The 22,601-nt window shown below is 38.4% G+C and overlaps 2 protein-coding genes across 3 annotated transcripts; both read right to left on the bottom strand.

The window, feature by feature from the left end:
* Positions 1 to 401: 401 nt before the first annotated feature.
* Positions 402 to 4,437, bottom strand: gorasp2 (golgi reassembly stacking protein 2). Its single transcript, XM_057337614.1, has 10 exons — positions 4,217 to 4,437; positions 3,618 to 3,698; positions 2,907 to 3,110; positions 2,577 to 2,663; positions 2,340 to 2,470; positions 2,125 to 2,257; positions 1,928 to 2,051; positions 1,761 to 1,847; positions 1,377 to 1,508; positions 402 to 1,229 (listed from the first exon to the last, which is right to left on the bottom strand). Exons 1-10 carry the CDS (start codon positions 4,277 to 4,279, stop codon positions 955 to 957), a joined length of 1,317 nt encoding a protein of 438 aa, XP_057193597.1. The 5' UTR covers positions 4,280 to 4,437; the 3' UTR covers positions 402 to 954.
* A 1,024-nt stretch (positions 4,438 to 5,461) lies between these two features.
* On the bottom strand, positions 5,462 to 22,215 carry gad1b (glutamate decarboxylase 1b). Of its 2 annotated transcripts, XM_057338312.1 has the most exons (17): positions 21,887 to 22,214; positions 20,717 to 20,866; positions 18,822 to 18,884; positions 16,275 to 16,418; positions 15,566 to 15,808; positions 15,076 to 15,166; positions 9,772 to 9,884; positions 9,431 to 9,546; positions 9,133 to 9,212; positions 8,939 to 8,993; positions 8,678 to 8,794; positions 8,455 to 8,519; positions 8,147 to 8,225; positions 7,878 to 8,027; positions 7,677 to 7,784; positions 7,493 to 7,582; positions 5,462 to 7,086 (listed from the first exon to the last, which is right to left on the bottom strand). In XM_057338312.1, the coding sequence occupies exons 2-17, from the start codon at positions 20,790 to 20,792 to the stop codon at positions 6,913 to 6,915; spliced, it is 1,764 nt and encodes a 587-aa protein (XP_057194295.1). In that variant the 5' UTR covers positions 20,793 to 20,866; positions 21,887 to 22,214; the 3' UTR covers positions 5,462 to 6,912. The 2 variants fall into 2 exon arrangements, with proteins under 2 accessions (XP_057194295.1, XP_057194296.1); XM_057338313.1 differs by lacking the exon at positions 18,822 to 18,884 and having other exon boundaries at positions 21,887 to 22,215.
* Positions 22,216 to 22,601: the final 386 nt, after the last annotated feature.

Here is a 22,601-nt window from a genome sequence, read left to right as displayed (position 1 = left end):
GTTATTGTGCTATATTTGTGAATTATATTATTCTATTGAATTGAAATCAAATTTATGCTATTTTAAAATGATCAGCATTGGATAACATGGCTATGCTATGTAAAAATCTAAATTTCTGCACCTTTACATTTCTTCCCAAATTTATTTTTGTATTTATTTTTCATTTTGGCAGAATTGGGATTCCATATGTAAAAGGGTTAGATGCCCAATTTTAAATTCTCCAGAATATTTTTAACGCATTTAAAACATAAATAATTGTAATACACTTTTAGGTAGAGTTGAATACTGTAATTTACCCTCCAGCGCTCTAGTCTTTCAATTCACCATTTAAAATACACATCAGTCAACCCTCCAACTCCACATTAAAAGCAAAAATAAATCCACATCAACAAACATTCAAAGTGACTCAAAGAAACGCTGAGTGTAAAACTTGGTAGTTTATTGCTTGTGTGTTTGAATGAGAAATTCCTTCACAATCTTCAAACTGCACAAGCACATTCAGCCCTGCAGCACATCCGTTTCCATCCATCTCGATGGATCTATTTTACCGTGTGTGAGCAAAACGGGCCTGATCTGACCACGCAGAGAGCGTGTTCGTGGAAAAACCGAGCATGTGAAATAAATGTGCAAAGAAAGAAGACAGTAAAATCACATAGCAATTGGTAATTACAAGGAATGCTATACTAACATTTCAAAGTTGATTACAGGATATACAGAAAGAAAAAGCATAAGAAAGCACAGCGTCTGAAGAGACACCACACTTGGACATGCATGCGCTCTGTTTCCTAGTCACACCTGCCATCTTATTTTTTATAATATTTAATATCTGTCCATCACTCAGTACCCTCTAGCGCCTCTCAGCAGAACTGCGTGTGTGTTAGCGCACTGGAATATTTTTGTACTGAATAAATACATTAGAGATACAGAGGGACGCCCCTGGCCGCGGCACGATCGTTACGAGGAATCTACGGCCGTCATCTGCTGTGGGATGGTCTCCATGGCAACAGACATTGCTGAAGGCGTGTCTTTGACTGCGGGGTTGGGCGTGGTATCCAGTATTAGTGCAGGAGTCTGCGCCGTCGCTAAGGAAGTGGGTGGAATGAGGTCAGAGGGGGCCAGGGTAGATGGCAGCGTGACCCCTGGCATGCTGGGCAGCGTTGAGGGCAGAACGGTGGGCATGGGCAGAGGGGAAATGCCAGGCAGGTTCAGAGCAGGGAAAGGTGGTAAACCTACAGAAAAAGATCGTATTATTATTACTATATTCTAAGTGGGCGGTTCTTTATTAGAATATGCTTAAAAGTGGAGTTAATGCTGGTGGTTAAAGCATTGCTGTCCTAGACTGCTGGTCATGTGACCACATCTGTGTGTGTGTGTACCTGCTGTAGTTGGAGGTAACCCAGTGAATCCAGCTAATGATACAGCGCTAAGGTCAGGTAATGGCATATTGAGATTCGGGAGATTGGGGAGGTTTGGCAGGGGAGGAAGGCCGGACGGTAAGGGCATAAAACCTGGAAACACAAATGTTATAAATCTACTTCATCTTTAAACAATAAGCTCAACACCACTGGTAGCTTTACACTTATGTAACATGACATCTTTAAATACTGAAATATTAATGCAGGACGCTAGCCCACACTGTATAGATAAGGAGTTTAAAGAGTATCTCTTTATCTTTGAAACAACCTGTGTGGACAAATGATGTACAATAAGACCATGAATGCAATAAAAAACAGAGATGGAGAAAAGTGTATGCTCTGCACCTGGTAGGGTGGTGGAGGGGGTAACAGAGGAAAGAGAACTCAATCCTGGGGTCATGTGAGTGGGCAGCAGGGGGACTGTAGGAACACCTAACCCAAAACATAAACATCAATGTGTTAATCTTAAAAAATATAAATAACACCAAATATATCATTGGATGGTTTCACACCTGTGTGGAGCTCGCTGGGGATTTGAGGCGGGGCTGAGCTGAGTGACAGACCAGACAAACTGTCCTCAAGCCCCAAGGGCTTGGGTTGTACCACAGGGGGCGGAGTTACTGCAGACAGCTGAACCTGAATGGAAAGATCAACAAAAGTTAGATTTAGAATAAAAAGGTCAATACTTGAAACACACAAATGTACTGACCTCCGTGAAACCATCTTTCAGGGGGCTGACAGGCTCACTATGGGTGTGTCCAGGGAAGAAAATTTTCTTGCCTTCTTCAAAGGGCCGAGTCGGGATTCTGTGCAGGTAACCGTAGCCAATACCACAGCCGAGACTGAACAGAGATGAATAATTGTCCAAACATCAGTGTGAAACATTAGTGTAAAAACAAACCAGACAGAAATGTTGACACACACCTGCCCTCTCCACCCCAGGCAGTATTGGGAGTGATGACCACTTCTCTGCAGTTATCAGTGTCTGTGTTGTAGACGTAGAGCTTCAGTCCTTTGCTCTCATGCGTTTCTATTAATGAGAATAAATCTTCTGACTGCAGAGAGAGAAGAAAATATACACACGAACAGTAAATCAAACAATTCAGAACTATAAAGCAATAATAAGAAACAAGGAAAAACTTTTCAGAATGTGCGAATTACCTCGTTCATAACAGTATCTGCTCCAATGATGTAGTCAGTGTGTGGTCTTAAACCCGCTAACGCTGCTGGAGAATTTGACTCCACTTCCTGTTAAACAGACCAATCATAAGTCAAGAAATTAGAGCAGGTTCTTGCCATCCATCTTTCATTGCTAGACTGACCTGTTTTGCAAGAACACGCCCTGCAAACACAATCCCTAATCTCAATGTATAGCATCTGAGACTGGATGTTAGGGGACTGAGCTTAAGTAAAACTTGTTATTCATAAGTATTACTATTTTTTCATTCATCGGCACTCCACCCTATAGTGTGCGCTGTAAAAGTTACTCACCAAAACATGCCAGACGTTTTCATTAGCTCCTTCAAAGCTACAAAAACGGATGCTGACCCCCAGTAAGCCCTGCCCCCCCCACATGTTGCTAGGGGTAACGGTGGCCTCCCGCAGCTCAAGGGTCTTGCTGCTGTACACCAGCATCTTCACCGGCTTTTCAACACTTGCCTTTAGTATGTCTTTCAATGTGTCATTATCCTTGTTCTTAATAAGAAACCAAAAAAAACCCATTGTGAAATATGCAAGTGCACCAAGTAGGACATCAGTATAACTGGCAAAGATTGTGTTAGACTGTTTGCATCAAAGTAGATATTATTACGGGGTTATTTATAAGTGGGAATGTTGAAAGCATACAGGATAGAACATCAAGATATTTTTGTTGCATAAACAGAGAATGCAACTCGTGTGCAATCACAGGTAAAATAAAAATGCTTCAGAAGACAGATATGAACCCACTGAAGAAAGCTGGATTACTATTATGATATATGGATATGCTTTTTGGGGGTCAACATTTTGAGACCTATATGTATCTAAAGTGATATATATATTTTTGCAAATCTCTGTGTTCAGCTGATGAAACAAAACCAACGTATATGGGATTTTTCATATGCATAAGAGAATTTTCATGTTTGGGCATACTGTTCTTTTAACAACTGCTTTGTTATTAATGAGATAAGGACTGATCATGCAACACATACACAATAAACCTACCAGTCTGGTGTTGTTAATGGACACAATGAAGTCAAAGAAGGGCTCTAGACCTGCTCTGTGTCCAGGAGAATTCTCTTGCACCTGCATGAGAGAGATATCAGTCAAATCACATTCAAATCTAACACAACAAATAAACACCAGGTTTCTACATCATCTTGACTATGGCATCATAAATCGTGTTAAAGTTAAAACTAAACCGTTGTAAATGCTGTCGTGCATCTACGTGAGCAATATTAAAAAGGCACACTGTTTATTCTCATAATACATTTGAAATACGGCAAGCTGTTGAAACTCAAAGTTACAACCATTCATTAAAGATGAACATCAGTACAGTATAGCCATTGATGTGTAGCGTCAATAAGATATAACAAAGAAGAAATAACAATTGTACACGTGCGTTTGAAAAAAATAGCTTGTCATATTAATCAACGTCAACGCATAAAAACCCCTTTGCATTTTATAGCAGAGCTTCAGCCCTAGCAGTTAGCCACCGTTAGCAGGCCGCACTACCATCCCCGGCCTCGATTTGAACTCTCCAACGCCAGACACTCGCGAGCCACCGTATGGTTGAAAGAAACAGACCGGCAGACTACACTCACTCTCAGAACATGATAGCCCTCCGAGCCTCCTCCGGGAATTTCCACGCTCTGCGAACCCCCCATATTCCCCGCTTCGTTTCTGTGTCACCGGAAAGAATGTCGCCTGTATTCTTTTAACGCTACTCTTTACCAGCCGGTTTTCTGGGACAGAGAGCGCGAGCGAGTATCACTTGCTCGGATGCGCAAGGGCTGTGTGTGTGAATGACGTGGCAGTGCAGGAAGAGCGTTCGTGCTTATGTGGCGCACAGGTGAGCAGCACTGGAGTTGTTCAAACAGCGTTACACACGGATGTATCATTCTGTTATCATTTCATAAATCGGATAAAGCTGTGGTTTATTAGGAAAGTCACTGGTATGTACAATGCATGGGAACGAAGTGCTTTGTAGGTTGAATGGCATAAACATAACACGCGGGGGCGCGGTTAAATGACCCGGTAGTTATTTATAATTAGTCAAGAACAGTGGACCTCAGTAATAACTGTCATGTTTAAACTACGTATAAAAAATGTTTAAAAGCGCCATAATTCAGAATATTTTTTATTAAGACTATTAAAGCTGCAGCTAGACATGTGATATCTGACACTTTTCATGTATGATTAAGATTTTTTTGGATTTTTACGGTTATTTAATATTTTATAAGGTAGCTGGGGATGCATTTTTCATTTAAATGTGAAGTTAAAATTAAAATAATTAAACGCGTATAATTTTATTCTTTTCAGAAATTTCCCAAACACATCGGCTTTCTCTCAGCGGGTAGGCGCCACCTAGAGGGAGAAAATGTAATGGTCCGAAAAAGCAACGTGAAAGAGTTCGATTTTCTTATCAATGTGAAGGTGCTGCCTCCCTGTGGCAGGTAAATTGTTGAACAGAAAAAGGCATTAAAGGAATAGTTCACCTTCTAAATTAAAATTCTGTCACCATTGACTCACCCTGTTGTCATTTTAAACCTGTGAATAACACAAAAGAAGATATTTTGACAAATGTTGGAAAACCAAAAATGGTCCCCATGGACTTCTATTGTATGGACACAAAACCAATGCAAGTCATCGGAACCAACGGTTTTCTGTTACCAACATTTTTCAAAATATCTTATTTTGTGTTTTGCAAAAGAAAGTCATACAGGCATGAAATGACAAGAGGGCGTGTAAATAATGACACAATTTTCATTTTCATTATCTTATGATTTCATTTTAATATTTCAATCATATTTATATTTCAGTGGAATGAAATAACGCACAAACAAATACAGAATGATATTATTGTTTATTTTGAGCATTAAAATAACATATATAATAAGATATATAATATATTCCAGTTTATAATTTACATCTTGAAAGGACGACTAACAGAACATTCTTTACTATTCATACTTTAATAGATATTATTGTGCACTGTACAGATGTAAGTAATCATTTATATATATTGCGATTGCATTTTAAAGTGCCAGCCTAGTTGAGGAGCCCAGACCGGCCTCCTCACATTCAACATATACTGTCAACAATTCACAACAATAGAGGAAAAAATATTGTGCAGGTAATAGTCGTCAAAAACACTTTGAACAAAGACGAGATCGAATAAACAGTCATCTTTCACATGTTCAAAAGACTCACAGCAGTGAAATATCAATAAACCATTAATAAATGTTTATATTAACACAGTCTTTCAGCATCCTGAGGACATCCAGCCTTCCTTCTAAGTTTGTGCTTTTTGCTTTATGCATTTTCTTTCACTGTTTCCTTTTTTAACTCTATTTACAGTTGAATAATCGCTATAGGCGCCTGAGTAGAATATCAATAATCGGTAGTAAATATCCAGTACTGTAACTAACATATAATTGATAGGATTGCTTGTAACATTCAGTCGAAGATACACACAATAACATTATAACACTGACACACTGATTGCACAGAGTCAAGGGCCTGAACAACAAACATTTACGTTATAATTATATTATATATAAATGTGTATACTGTAGATTACTATATTTTATATGCTTGCTTATTTCAAAGAGTATTGAGCGTATTGTAAAACGTATGGCACTAGTTTTGTCTTTGGCTCACAAGTACACCACTGGACCATAAATGTTACTCTAAACTTATTTGATTATATATTTTTTCTTAAAATACAAGTGAAGAAACGTTACAAATGGAAAAAATACTCTGCTCAGGTCACAATATAAATAAATACATTTCTTTGTTTATATACTTACATCAGTAGAACTGAAAATGGAATACTTATGTTTCACCTCACAAAGGTGCCCAGTAAACGCTTTACATGACCTACTACAAGGTAAGTTTATAGGAACACAACACTCAAATACAGATTGTATTACAGTCACTGGTTACACACAGACCCCACTACTACACAAAAAGGGGTTTGAGCTTTGATAAAAGGGTGTTGCGTCTTACTTGTCTTTACATTGTATGTACAAACAGAAGCACCGACTGTTACACAAATCAGAGTACGATCCCAATGGAGTTCAACTACGCTGTAAGATGACTGCGTATCTATAGAGGCTGCTGCTAGTTTGAAATCTAATAATATAGAGAGGACGGAATGTATTGGATCACAACACAATGTTGAAACATTAAACGTGCATGACGCAAACTCTGTCCCTTTGAGTGGATGCGTAGATGCACCACGCCTGGGCAGTACATGGTGCGTGTATTGCGGCCTCCACCCAGCAGAGCGGCGCTCTCACAGGTCGTTACCCAGCCTTTCAATCTCATCAATGAGGAAATCGATGTCAGATTTGGTGGCTGCATGGTTGGAGACGACCATTCGGAAAAAGTTGACTCTGTCACCCTGTGGCTGGTATCCTACCATGGTTGTTCCACACTCCATCATCATCGCTTTGATCTTTGGCGCCACCTATAGGGGAGGGAGTGTAGTTGTGGTTGAGATGTCTAAGAAGCTGGGAGGGTTTGTGGTGGATTTAGTGTTCAAATCTCATTGTGAAAAATGTCCACACTTTTTCGTGATTAGGCTCCATATGTATACTTAACTAACAGTATTGAAAATAAACTTATTACATTTAAAGAATCTGGTTTGTTAATAATAAAAATCACTAAAATTAGCCTCCATTCACACAATTTATCTTAAAAAAAATATTTCAGGCGTTTAAGCATAATCCTGTAGATGAAATTGTTTATAAAATGAGGAGAAACAAAGTCATTCCAGTTTGTTCAGACCTGCGACCGATTGTTAGCAAAGACAAACATACGTGCATATTTTACAGAGTCCCCCCCCCCCAAACAAAAAGATTAATCTGTGAGACCTTGTGTAGCTTCTCTCTTCGTTCATCTCCGTCTGGCATGCCACGTATGCTCGGTGGAATATACCAAAAGCAGACGTTTGTATGCTGGGGCTAAAGAAAAAGAAAAGCAAAGAGAACAAAAACAGTTTCAAACACTATTAAGAACTGAGTTCTCTCAGTCTGTGAATATGTTCCAAATACAAACCTGGCCCTCAAAGACCATTTCATATCCCTCCCGGTTCTTGATTTTGTTGTAAAGATATTCAGAGAGCTCCAGACATCTGTCAATGTGCTGCTCGAACCCGATTGTGCCCTGCATGGTGCAAATGGACCAGAAATGCAAATTATTTGTGTAGAATAAAAATCTGTACTACTTTAGTCAGAAATACCAAACCACATATCCCACCTTGGCCTTCCACATGAGCCAGAATTTGAAGATGTCCACATGTCTGCCACACTGGATGGCCTTGTCTCCTGTGTCATAATTGATGTCGTACTGTTTGTCTGGTTGGAAGAGGTATCCAGCGCACATAGAGTTGCAGCCCTGCAGAATACCCTGTAACCAGCGGCAGAGTTTTGTAATGTATTGTTTGATCTTATGTAAAACGTCATGCTTGACTAACAGAACCACACACAAAGCCATTTGACTGAAATGTAACGTGGGTGCTTTCTTACCTTCTCTCTGACCAGAATGGCTGAACATTGCAATGGTACACCCATCATCTTATGAGGGTTCCATGTGACTGAGTTTGCCCTGAAACGGAGAAATTTGACTGTTATTTGTTTAGTAAACTGTTTACATTTATCCAAAGTGACTAACAAATACAGGTGCGTTTATTTGCCTTAACGATACAAAGACATAAAATGAGAGATTCCTACTTTTATAGGAGATGTTTTAATATTAAAACAAGGTTAAGCAGTGGAAAGTTAAGGATAAGGCCTGTCCTCAGTTGATTTTGTGTTTTCAGTGTTATTTTGCATACCTTTCAATGCCGCTTAACTTGTGACGGTGTTTTCTAGACATCAACAGTGATCCACCCCAGGCACCCTGGAGTCATGCAAACACATGTTTCATTGATTGCCGGATTTATTTCTTCAATGGTCCATTAATTATATACCAACGTACTTTTTCAATTATTTTGAAAGCACAAAATGATGTACTCATAAATCACTATGCGACGAGAGATAAAGTCAAATTAAACTCACATCCACATGTAGCCACAGGTTGTATTTCTCACAGATGTCAGCGATGTCGTTGATGGGATCAAACGCCCCGTAGACTGTGGTACCAGCCGTCGCATTCACAAACAGTGGCACGTAACCCTTAAAATACACAATTTAAATGACTTGAAACAATGTTTGCCACATTCACTCAAGATACGCATACACACTCATTCTTGAGTACTGACTATATTACACATACAGGGTAGTGCAGCCTAAGGGGGTATGGTTAGTGTGCACACTAACCTTCTGTTTGGCGTCAATGATTTTGGCCTCGAAGTCTGCTGGTATGACACGCCCCCTGAAACAAAACATCCAATAAGAGGGAAGGACTTAAAACACTAATAAACATATAAGCTATGAAGCAATGTTTAGTCAACCGTTTTACCCCCTTATTTACAGCTAATATGTAAGTAATAGAAACAGTATTGTGATAATACCTATCATCTGTCTTCAGAAGGATGACGTTTTCTTTGCCAAAGCCCAATACAGCTCCCGCTTTTTTGATCGAATAATGACTCTATAAAAAAGCAAGAGCGTTTCTCAATCAACTACACAGATAAGCTTTTATGGAATTAAATATATAGTTAATGATAATAATTGTAGGTAAATTAAAATAAAATGAATAATATTAACAGCTGATTTTACTAAGAAAAAATCTGACCTCTAGAGGGAGACAAATACTATGTTTTTGTTCTATTGTACATGAGATGCACAGCTTACTGGTTCAATACTTACATGTTCAGATGTGAAAAGCACCAGTCTTGGTGCAGCAGACATCCCCTTTGTTTTCACTTCTGGGAAATACTTATACCTGGCAACCATCACGCTGTACATGTTCGATATGGCGCCCCCTGTAGATGGTTGAGAAAATTACATTGGGTTGGTTTTCAGCACCACAGACAGCAGCTTTTCCCAGCAATATACTATGTTAAAAATACTTAATATTTTATCAATATCTTATTACATATATTCAATATATAAATCACTAGATACACGAGAATGTCCTTTAAATTCAGTTTTCAGTCTATTTGTGAGTTTCTCGTTTCCTCTGTTTGGTTGTAGATAGATCGGTTTACCTGGTGAGAAAAGTCCATCACCGTCACCAACAGGCCAGCCGATGATCTCTCTCATCTTCTTGAGGGTCAACTGCTCCATCAGGACAAACACAGGCGCGATCTCATACGTGAACCTGCAAGAGGAACACATTCAGTAAGTCGCAAATGTGTAAAATGCTTAAATCTGTGTTGATGTTATGTCATCAGAAACTATTGAACAATCTAAAAAAAAAGATTTCATAACCAGGTTTTAAAGATCATTTCAGCGCCTGAGATGATGGGTCAGTCTCACAAAATCTGCCAAGAGCAAGTTCAGGTCACATTTCACCCATTTTAAAGAATTTTAGCATCGTGACATGAATTCTATGACAATTGAGCACATTATAACATTATAATAAAATATTTTAATTTCTGCAATGTATGCTGTCAGAATAATTTACTCTTAAGGTTTTAGTCATTTACAGTTTTAATGGTGATTCTTATTCGATTACTATTCGATAACATTATTTATTCTAATAAGCAATTGCAGTTCGATATTTTATCATATTCCCATAATGTATAAACACTTGAGAATACACTGTTGTTTTTTCAGTCACATACTGTGTTGAATTTTGTACAGTGTCATAATAATAATGGCACAATAAAAACGTTTTTTTTTTTGTTAATACATTTTTTTTGCACAAATAAAATATATACCTTTTGAATTTTTCTAGATTTTGGGGTGTTCTGGACATATTCATGGCACATTAAAATAAACCTGCTTATCGACTACTTGAAATCAGAACGATGGTAGTACTCAAAAAAATGACACACGTGAGAGTTCAATTTTGTCCCCCTCGGCCGTTTTGAATTTCACTAATTAAAAGACGCCTGCGATGGGCCAGATAGGAGCTCATCTCGGGTTATTTTAATGAAGGGAGTCGATGCTCTGATAACTATCTGTCCGTCCAAATGGACGAGTTGAGCCTGATGGGAGACAGACAGCACACAAATGAGAGAACAGCTGTGCAGACGAGATAAGAGCGCGCTTCAACACAAACCCATCTCGTTCGGAGAAAGGATGGACCGAAGTGATTGAGTAAGTGATGAAACGCAACTAGGACAGAGAACAGCCTCGGGCAGACTCATTGTTCAGCTCCGTCACAAAAGAAGAACAAAGATTTAAGACAGTGAAATAACCGAGAATCATCAATAACGTGGCAAACCCGTGATTTTAGCTGAACATATGTTGAATTTGATAAATCGCATGTTTGATCCTGATGGAACAGATGGAAGAAAATAACAGGAAATTTAATACCAGCCTGAATAATGTGTTCTGGGGCAGCGGTCTACACGTTGGGATTGTTTATATATTCACAGTAACGTTATGAATTTGAAATTTATGTGTGGTAAGCATAAGTCATATTTAGAAATGATGTACAAATATAAAAAAATCACGAATGCTAGGGGCCGTACACATAGAACGCGTCATTGTGGTCATGGTTTTAAAAAGCGCAACCCAGAACGCGAGAGTCTCCAGACGCGCTTTTGTGCACAGAAATTGGCATGCCAACTTGCTACCCCTCCTTTGGGGTCTTCTGATTGGTCCACAGCTGTGTAGCTGCGCTGCGCGTAAAAGTTGATAGTCTTCAGCTTGACATGGCGTTTTTAAAACGCGGCGGTCAAACACCTCTGCGCATGTTTACATAGAAAAACTATGGAAAAGTAGTGCAGCTGAATGGAAAAATTTCTGTGTGAACCTCCTCATCATTTTGGATTACAGGGTCTGACAAAGGCATACATGTAAATATGCTCAAAACACCCCAAAAATGTTGTAGGAACCAACTAGAACACCATAGCAACCACTCAGAACCTCCTAACAACGTAATAGCAATGCATGACAAACTCTGAGAACACTCTAGCAACACCTTGGCAACCAGCCACAAAAAACATAGGCTATTGCCTCAACGTAGCAGTTTTTTGCACAGACTAGCGACCCTCACATTTTCTCGATAAAGTTGAAAATATATGTTTTACGTGGAGTTATTTTAAGGGTGTGGGGGTAATTCTGCATGTGTGCGCATCAGTCCATTAGCTAAGGGTCAGTGTGTGTCACTGCTGATGGGAAATAATGGGTCTGAATTAGTCACGGTGAATAATGACAGAATAAGCAACGTTCGCAGCTCGTTGATTCACTGAATCACAGACACTAAGACACTACCCTCAATCTTGCCAGAAAGCCCTTCCTATAGAGCGTGAGGTTGAAAAGCCAAAAGCGGTGCTCTCAGCAGTGAAGAAATGAAAAGTTCTCCAGCCTAGCAGGTGAAATCCTTCAGAATGAGGGCAGCGAGCGGTGGGAGGTGGATGGAACAGCTTTACCCCTGCAGCAGGGAGATGACAGGACGTGTGGGTGATGGAAAAGCATAGCGTGAGATTCTGAAGGGCTAAAAATGCTTTTGCGAGAGAGTGGAATGCTAATCAACCATGCTATGTTGCCTGAAAACGTTTTTAGACATGCTCCTGTCATGCTGTTTCAATAGGCCACTTATTTATTCTGTCTTCTAATATACCTTCTTTTGAGCAAATTCTTCTTCTTTTGCTTCATAGAGAAACCTGTCCCAGAATGGACTGCAACAAGCAATCCATCTAAAATGGTGGATCAAGACATCTCAACTTCTTTCAGCATCTCACAGTGCTGTTAGTGTTGGAAGTCAACATCATGGCTCCATCACCTCTAGATATAAATATAGTGATTTTAGTGATTTTTACATGAACTGGATATGAGGAAAGGGCAAAACTCAAGTTTAATATAAAAAATCAAAGCTGGTGCTTCACACCATCCATCACCTTCTGACATTTTAAATGTCAGTAGCACTGGCGGTCGATCTGTATGTAAACTGTGTTTAAAAAATCACACAGCAGCGCTAACATCTGAAGCAAATGCCACAAGTTAAAAAAAATCATTTTAGGCCGAACGCTAGTGAGGTGACTTGCTATCTGCTACCCTGACTTCTAAGGTCACATCATGAAACACAACTGAAACAGAACCTCAAGTTTCTAACATAAATCAGTAACAAAGCACTAAAAATAAATGTGTATTTTGTTAAAATCACTTTTTTCTTCGGCAGAACACAAAAGAAGATATTTTGAAGAATGTTGGTAACCGAACAGCGACAGCACCCATTGACTTTGGTTTTGTGTCCATACAGTAGAACTGAATGGGTGCCGCTTCTGTTCGGTTACCAACATTCTTTAAAATATCTTCGTTTGTGTTCTGCAGAAGAAAGAAAGTCATACAGGTTTGAAATGAAAAGAGGGCGGGTAAATTTTTGGGTGAACTGAATATTCCTTCACCATCATGAGTTTATTTTTGCTGCACTTGTTGCGATGCATTCTGGGATTGTTTCAAAGGATACATGTGAAGCCAAAAGAGTGTTTTAGAAAGCAGTCTATTTGAAATGGACGTTATGAAAGAACAGCACAGCTTCGAAAGGTCAACCTTATCTAGCTGGAATTTATTTTATGAGGTGGCAAATCTGTATGATTTCATAAAAAACATAACCATTAGAAAAAAGTTAATAATATCGTCCCACTGCTAAGCCTAACATCACTGGAATGAAAGCAGATTGAAAACAGTTCTAAAATCTACAAATGAAATTGTACATCATATCATCAAATGTAATCGTATTGCACATTTCAAAAGGAAAGGTTATTATTTACATTTACTGTATGTAATACTATAGAAAATGTAAAGTGTTTAAATATGCTACCGGGCCATTATTTTATGCTCTGTTATGTTTCTCACTATCTTGCTCTGTATGTGGCGAGAATTAGTTTAAGAGGACATTAATCAAAGTAATTCCCTATTGCCAGAAGCCATTGTTCATAGTTATGGCTATTTAACAAGCTTTTTTCATCCTTAGTGACTTCTATTATAAGAGTCTCTCTATTTATATTAAGAAAGACGGCTGTAATGAAGTGCTCGGTCCTTGGAGATCAAAATGGCCTCTGGGGGTAAAACGCAATGGCCAGACTGAATGGCCCACGGGGACAGACACTCCGACTGGCTGGTCCCAGCTGGCACAGACTTGCTACCAGCCCACAGTCAGGCACAATCAATGGGCTGTTAAATAGATTAGGTACAAGTCCATTTTGTGCTTTAGTGTTGTAAGACTCCTCGGTGCAACACTGGCTCAGTCATAACACAATTTAAAGCAGCATCGTGAGGTTTATGAAAAAAACCCATTAGCTGGATCTGTTGTTATACTGTAAGAGTAGGAGACAGAAAGTATCAGTTTTTGAGGCAAATTAAATACATTTTCTCTAGCGGTTTTGTATGTTTAGTTCAGAAACTAAATTGCGAACTCTAAAATTCTAATATCCTATAATCTTGGGTAAACATTTAATTCAGACTGAGATATTAAAGCAAGTGTCAACCACAAAATAAGGCTTAACTTTAACCTACAGATCAGGATAAATGCTTTTATAATAAAAGTAAGATTGGGGCATGTTGTCACATGTGTTTTGAATTTGGAATTTTACACAATGCATAGTTTCTGTGTGTTAAAGCAATGATTTGATCTCTTGTATATTTCCTTCTTAATTTTTACTATTTCATTAAAGGTCTTGTGTTTTAAATTTAAAAATGAAAATTCTGTCATTATTTACTCATCCTCTTGTCATTTTAAACCTGTTTGACTTTCTTTCTTCTGCAGAACACAAAAGAAGATATTTTAAAGAATGTTGGTAACCGAACACGTTCTTCAAAATATCTTTGTTTGTGTTCTTCAGAAAAAAGAAAGCCATACAGGTTTGAAATGACAAGAAGGTGAGTCAATGACAGAAGTTTCATTTTTGGGTGAACTATCACTTTAAAGGCACCCTAGATGAGTGACAACTAACCCCAGTCTTTATGTATGTGCTTTCTGTAGTGTAACCGTTAACATGGTATCATTTTAAACGTGATGTATCTCAGTGCAGTCTAAACTGTCATTTCTTTGCAAACCGCCTTTTTACTGAGATCCGCGCCAATGAGTCATCGGACAGAGATGTCCAATGGAACAGCACATTCCCAATTGCTTTTTATATCAGCAGTGAAAGGTCTAACTCTATTGGCTAATCAATATGCAATCTCACACGCCTGGAGGGCCAGTGCAGTGGTTACACCATCCCGTCGTATCACTCGATACAAGGTTGACAAAGACAGGGCCTCTGGCAATAGCATTCAAACAAACACTTTACATAACCTCAGAGCAACGGAAATACTTGCATACATAACCCAGACGATATTGTTTTTCAGTGGCCCCACAGAGACCACCGAGAGGAGGGGAGAATCGTTTGACTCACATGTTAGTGTTGGCTGTAGATGTAAGCCACTCTCCAGCAAGACCAATGATATCCAGACCAGAGGAAAGTTGATTAAAAAACCTAGGATGACCTGAGAGAGGATTTCACAAGGACATGATGTAGTTAAATTGTCTAGCTTTTTTAAAAGTAAAAAAGTTACTGTCAAGATTTATATGGAATCATTTAAGCTTTTTGACAATATTATTTCAGCTTTTTCTGACAATAAACATATATAAAAATTAGCCTAATATCTAAAATTGGCCATTTACAAAGAAAAAAAACATAAATATGTGGATTAATATTGAAAATTCAACATTCATTTGTTAATTAGAAACGATCAAATCTAACAGTTTGAGTTAAGCATTCCAAATTGCACAAATGCTTGCTTTCTCTAAAATTCGAAATTCGTTGATTGTTTTTTCTTAAATAATATTTTTTTAATATCATCATCTTTTGTTGGGTATACTAGTAAAAACATTTGTAAATGTACCTGTTCTCACTCCATATTTGAGCGTGTCTCTGCAGTCCACTAGGATCTGCTCCAGAGATTCTGGTTGATCAGATAGCTCCAGATTGAAGCCCTCCATTCCCTCCAGAAGCTGGTGAGGGTGATGGAAATCCAGCACTTTTGTGGATCTGTCAAAGGTCTTGCGCACATAATTTGTGAGGATGTCCACCACCTCCAGGAGAAACTGGATTGTGGGTTCCTCTCCATTTTTAGCAGGCAGTAAATCTGGAATTACACATACGATTTTTCTTTATGTTTCATCACAGATTTTGTGAGCAGTGGGAGTCCTTTCTTAAATTTTCTAAACGTTTCTTGAGACACAATCTTTCAGATGTCTTGCAGAATCTTGCAGAAACTAGTATACTCAAATATAAGCAGTGACATTGAATGGTTTTATATATTATATAAATATTTCTTGAAAGTTCTTAAAATGTCACACAATAATTTTCTTCAATGTTTAAAGGTTTTGAATAATGTATGACACAACAACGTATATTTCAACTATTTCAACTATCTAGCAATTTACATGAAATATAAGCAACTTTTTGACAATTTATTAAAACATATTTTTAACATTAAATTCAGAGTTCTTCTTTTTAAACATAAACATACAATTATTTTACATTATAGTATTAAATCTAATTTAATGGTTTTAATGATTTAAAAACCATAAACAATATTATAATCTCACCCCGAGCGAACAGGTTGGAGAAATCTGTCTCTGTGTGTCTGAAGTGCTCACTGTTGTCACACGACAGCTGGTTCTTCGAGCTCTCCTTGAAGGCGCCCACCAAACGATTCTTCTCATCCAAACTGTTGTTCTTCTGCAGGAAACCTGCATCATTACAACACGGGGAAGAATAGCAAAACATCCTCAACCGTGATGCTGAATACTTAGCCTATCTTCGATCAACTAACTAGCAGTCTGGACTCTGATACTTAGGGTGATCCCAGAGTATTTAGTGGCACAGTGCTATTTATGGATTGGATAAGGTTCACTGTGGTCATGACATCAGAGGATGTGTAGCGTTTTTTTTGGTTCACAAAACACTGATGATTGAGATGAGGTCCACCCGTCCCCTCCCTCACAGATTCCGCTTGAGTGCTTAAATGGCTCCATGTCATTAGCTGCCGACGGGCACATTCAATAAACTGAAGCTGCGATCTATTGAGGGTGTTTTACTGGAGCGACTTACATGAGCATTGACAAAGAAGTTTAGAAAAAAACATTACTGGAAGAGACCCAGGCGTTAAGGAAAAAAGCAATAAAGACGAAGCTTGAAAAGATGCGCAAAACGTCATTCTAACTGGATACACACAACATGAACTGAATAAATTGCATATAACACTTTAATTAATAAATCATATGTATTTTATTTATACTTCTTTGTAAGTTAATTATTTTGATACATTTTATTTAATGAGATTTGTTGTGATATATGGGTCTGATAATTGCACAGATGACTAAAACGATTACCAAAAATATTTCTCGGTGTATAACGTGAGGCACCCGTCTTTTTGCTCATAGGACCCTGTTCATCTTTGCATGGTGGTTATCTCCCCTCTTGAGCAAGACTATCACACAATATTATCACAAAAAACAGACGCACTGAGAAGAGTGTTTAATACCCCCTCTTTCTGCCAGCAGCCCATCTCTCACATTCAGTCTCGGTTCTGATAAGAGCTAATGACTATTCGATGCCGTAAATCTTTAGCGATGGGCTGAACATCAATGGCCTACATGATTTTATTGCGGCTATATCAAAATGGATTTTTCTGTTTTCTATCACAGTAAAGACCAAATACTTAGATCAGTTCACAGAACACTGAATGAGTTTCTTATTTTAAATACGATTTACAAAATTGTGTAAAAGGATGTTTGGTATATACCATGAGCTTAAATATTGAATACAGTTACCCATATGACTTTACTCGAGCTGTCCATGATTTAAATACTAGATTTACGCATTAATTTCGTTTTGGTAATTGTATTCCGCTCAATTTCAAAAAAGCTTATTCTTCCTCAATAAGTAAACCTAAACAGATAATCGTAAATAATAATAATATTTATTATTATTGGTATTATTAATATTAAAGCGAATAAAGGATTCAGCATAAAGGTGCTTGCTTTTGCGTATCAGGCGAGGGCACGTTATCCATATTGTAATTTATCTTATATTGCCCATCCACCTGTTATTTAAATGTCATTTTACGCATAGAGATTCTCCAGATACTTGTATCTTTTTTAATCGAGGCAATCCATCTAAAATTCAGACAACTGAGAGGTGGATACACTTCAACAATTTTTGTTCATTCCAGATGTTTTTTCATTCCATGTGTTGTTCTGTCAGTTCTGTCGTGTATTAGTCCATTATTCATTTGCCTCAAACGGAATGTAACGTCATTTTGCAAAAACAAGCGCATCGTTTTTTAGAAGCTAATATAGACTGCAAAGAGTTAAACAAGGGCAATTTGTCCTTGTGCCCTGGGATAAAATGTTATGAAACTGACAAAAGCCCCCTCTATAAGCCACACCCTCCCAGACGTCATCATGATATTAAAACACCCAAATCCACCTCACATCTTTTAGCAGACTATAAAAAGCAGCGATGCGTAAAAAGACAAGTTGAGAAAGACGGAGAACCACCCACAAGGAAACTAATAGACAAGAGAGCTATACAAGCAGCCCCCTTTCTGCTGATTTATAGGATTTCACTGTACACCAAATGCAGTTAGGAAAACGTTACTAACTGACCGTGCAGAGAATATATCCAGTCAGACGCAGATTCACAGTCACTATAGCCTATTTTTCTTTTCTCTGTAAGAACCAATATAAAATGTTACGCTCCCTAGCACACAAAGTTCTTCTCTCGGGCACCTGGCTGTAAGATTTCTGTACTTTTGTCTCTTGGGTTTGTTCAATAAATGATGATGAGACCGAACAAGAAGTGATAGAATAGAAAACAAAAGACTAAGACCCTGTTCACATGAGGCCTGCGGGGTAGATAACTGACTGACCTTTAATGTGACGGAAACGCGCAATGACAGTCTCTTCCTCTCTATTTGTTTGTATACAGGCTACTGTAGGAATAAATGTTTTCACACATGGGTCAAAAGAGCAACAACAGCACACGTAAAGGTGCAATGCGTCTTGGCACCCCAAGTGACCCCCTGCCTTCTTTTGGGACCGAAATGATGTTGGCATACATTATATGAAGAGAACATGTCCAGAACTTACCACATATCTTCATGCCCAGTTTCCTCGTGCATCCGTGTGCAACCCCGTACCACGCGTCACAGGCTAAAACGAGATGTTTGGGAGAGCTCAACATCCGATTATATCTTTTGGTTTAAGCTATATGGGTGAAGATGTGCCTGAGAAAGCGCGAAATGGAGGGTCACCATGCATTGACGCAAAGGACAATGGATATGCGCAATTTGCAGAATTTGCTCTTTACCGGATGTGCGTCTGTCGTCTTGTGTGTATTTCGGGTTGTTCAAAAGGGGGTCATTTTTATCAAGCAGTCAATAGAGACTATCAGAGAGGCAGGCAGTAAATAGATGGTGGCACACATCCGGCAAAGAGGCGGTTTAAAATAAGCGGGCATGAAATGAGGTCTCGGGCGCGGGCAGAAATTAATTGAGTGAAACGCATGTTTGACTTGCCAGCCGTCATTGAGAATGTACAACTGCAGAATACATGAATGACCTCCTGTATATTGACCAGACAGATGCAGACATAAATATTAAAACAAAAATGAAATAATTATTTTGAATTGAAAACAATTAAAAAAAGAAAAAATCAAAAGCAACAACATTCAACAATGCTTTTATGTCATTAACGATTTTATTTAGGCTACAATATTGCTGTATTGCTTGACAAAAATATGCACCGTATTTATGGTGCAGACATGCAGGAGAGCAATTGAATAGATTCTTATTTTAAACATGCGTGCACGAGAGACAGCTTGAGAGAAATAAAAAAGAATCGCAATCAATATGATTATTAATTGTTTGGAGTGTATTTGTGTCGTCCACTGGGTTGGGTGGTTGTCTGGGGGCCGATCTAGCGCTCTCTGCCCCGGGCGCCCGCTGTCAGGACGAAGCAATGACAGCGAGAGCCCCCTCAGGTCAGTGAGCGTGAGATAGAGCTTGGCAGGGAGATAATGGCCAAACACGCGCACACACAGACGCACAAAATCGAAACAAAACATCAAAATGTATATTGTACATTTTGGCCTATGACTTTGGCCCCAAAAGCAATATCCATAAGGGTGGTTTTATTATTTGTGAGCATTACATTGTTTTATGATTTTAAAATATTAGGCTACGTATTTTAATATGCATTCAATCAAATAAACCAAAGCAGGCCTGTATATTTTATGCATATTTAAATTTTGACTATGGCCAGCATTTTTTTTACATATTTACAAAGGAAAACTGGGAATTGGACCGTGATGGCGGGTAATTTTTGTAATTACGCTATTGAGGTCTGTGTGTTGAGAGCAGATGATTACGCGTGATTGGGGTTATTTAAGCTCTCGTAAAACGTTGAAAAATGGACGACCATTGTTAGGTTGGGGCCATAATTAATACAGAATATACAGACAGAATAATAGCTATTCTTATAGACAGAAAGATTCTTATTTGAAAATCTAATTTCAAAACCAGTTTATATAGCTATGTTGTCCTCATTTGTAAACTCGACTTGTGTGAACAAAAACTACATAATTTATAATAATCTATCTATCTATCTATCTATCTATCTATCTATCTATCTATCTATCTATCTATCTATCTATCTATCTATCTATCTATCTATCTATCTATCTATCTATCTATCTATCTATCTATCTATCTATCTATCTATCTATCTATCTATCTATCTATCTATCTATCGTCTGTCTGTCTGTCTGTCTGTCTGTCTAATATTTGTTACGGTAGGCCTATATGGTGGATTCCATCACAAACTGAGCATCCACGTTTGTCTGTCAAGCTGTTGGTGGGTGATTTGTCAGCTAATAGACATTTCACACGGTGCTGTGTGTTTTTTTTTCTTAGGCAGTGATGAACATCGCCACCCCACGGAGTAAATAAGCCAAGTGAAAAACGCTTTATCCGGGGAAGACCTACTTGTGGCAGGTTGTCGTAAATTAGCCGTGTTTGGGTCCATATCACCAGCCGAGGACGAAGGTACGGAAGACGCCATCAGTCCGGTAGAGACAGCTCACTGCTTTTCTCTGACAGTAAATTCAGCTTTCAGACGGAAGAAATAATCTCACACTGCATGAAAAAATATTTGGAATTAGGACAAAACAAGGCAATGGCACAAAGCAGATTTGGTTGTCATAGAAAGGTTGGTTTTTATATCATGCTTATAAAAAGAGAAGCCTAATTTCACCAATCCAATTCTTCTGTGATATCCTTTGTGAAATGGCAGTAATTCACTCGCCGTCACAAGGACAATTTGTCTTGCGCCATGCGCTCCGTGTGTCCTGTCATGTTTAGAAATGCGCTCTCTGATAAAACGGCGCACATTACAGCACATCAAAACGGAGAGAAAATAGCAAAATGCTTTTAAGGAAAAAGAGCTATAGCTCCACTATATTTTTAGGCATAGCTTTAAAAAATTGTCCGACCTATAGGCTAATTTGATATATTGGATGACGGTCCGGTTCTATACTCTCCAGACGCAACCCGGCCCCCAGCGCGCACCAGACCGTGAAGTCAGACTTAATTGGCTCTGTAACGAGGTCTTTAAATCTGGCCATTTAAAAGGACGAAATGAAGAATCTGTTCGCTTCACCTATAGAATATATAGCGAAGGCGACGAGAACGGGACAGAAATAATCTTTATGAAGGTGAAATTTCGATTATTGACTTTATGATAAATAATGTTTCTTTTTCAAATGTCTTTAGAAGGTCAGAAGCTCAACCCATTTGACTGATTCTTGTCAAATAAAAAAAAAGAAAAGACTGAGCAAACGACTTATTGATTTCTCAATTAAGATGATTTTTAAATATCTTGAAATAATGCACATCAATCACTGAGTTGGTGAAATATGGAAAACAAATCATTGCACTGCTCATGTGTTAAATTACCTCGTGTTTTTAGACCAGGTAAAATCATTAATTTATCAGACCTTCTCAAGTAAAATGCCGAAAATAGGTGCTTTAAGTGCATTTTGTTGCCATTAAATATTCAAAAGAAATGCTGTTCAAAATTATCTTTGAAACAGTTGTATTTTGCAAGAATTGCATAAATAAAACACTGATGGTTTACGAATGAGGAAGAGAGCTTACCTTACGAAGTCACAGGTGTTCCTGGTCTCAGTAAAATCCAGAAAAGCACGACACACGCAGAATTGTTTGATTTGGCTGCGAGACACTTGACATCAGAACATCAGAAGAGTGGAAAATAAAATAAAAATCCATCCAGCACCGATTCAGCTTTTAATCCTGACACCGAGAGCACAATCTCCAAAATTCACTTGTTCTGTATTCAAGTGCGATTCCCACGCGAATAATATCCACCAGTGTTTCTTCAGGCTCAGACTCACTGTTGATGACGCACTTGCCATTAGACACGTGAAGTTTAATTCACCGACTAATATATATACATACATACATACGTCAAAAACATCGTGGGAGTGAGAAAAACGAATAAAGAGAGAGAGAGAGAGAGAGAGAGAGAGAGAGAGAGAGAGAGAGAGAGAGAGAGAGTGGGGGAGATCGCAGGAATGAATCACCATTTATTGCTATTGTTTCTGAAAGTAGCTATATAATAAACGAGCAAACAATTGTAGTCATTTTATCAAAGAGCATCAAATAGCATAACGAATATGCGCAACATATTTTTATAGCCTATGGAATAACCTGAATGACATTTAAAACTGACACCACTGACATCCACGAGGTGGCAACAGAGAGCAACTTGAACTTGAAGAATTTTCGGGCAGCGCCCTGGAAAATCACTTGAGCTGGTCTATCCATCTCTGTAAAACCACTTAACTGAAGG

Source organism: Triplophysa rosa, linkage group LG7 (assembly GCF_024868665.1).
Source record: "Triplophysa rosa linkage group LG7, Trosa_1v2, whole genome shotgun sequence".
Classification (NCBI taxonomy): domain Eukaryota; kingdom Metazoa; phylum Chordata; class Actinopteri; order Cypriniformes; family Nemacheilidae; genus Triplophysa; species Triplophysa rosa.
The sequence above is the reverse complement of the archived record's forward strand: the minus strand, read 5'-3'. Positions and strand labels throughout refer to the sequence as shown.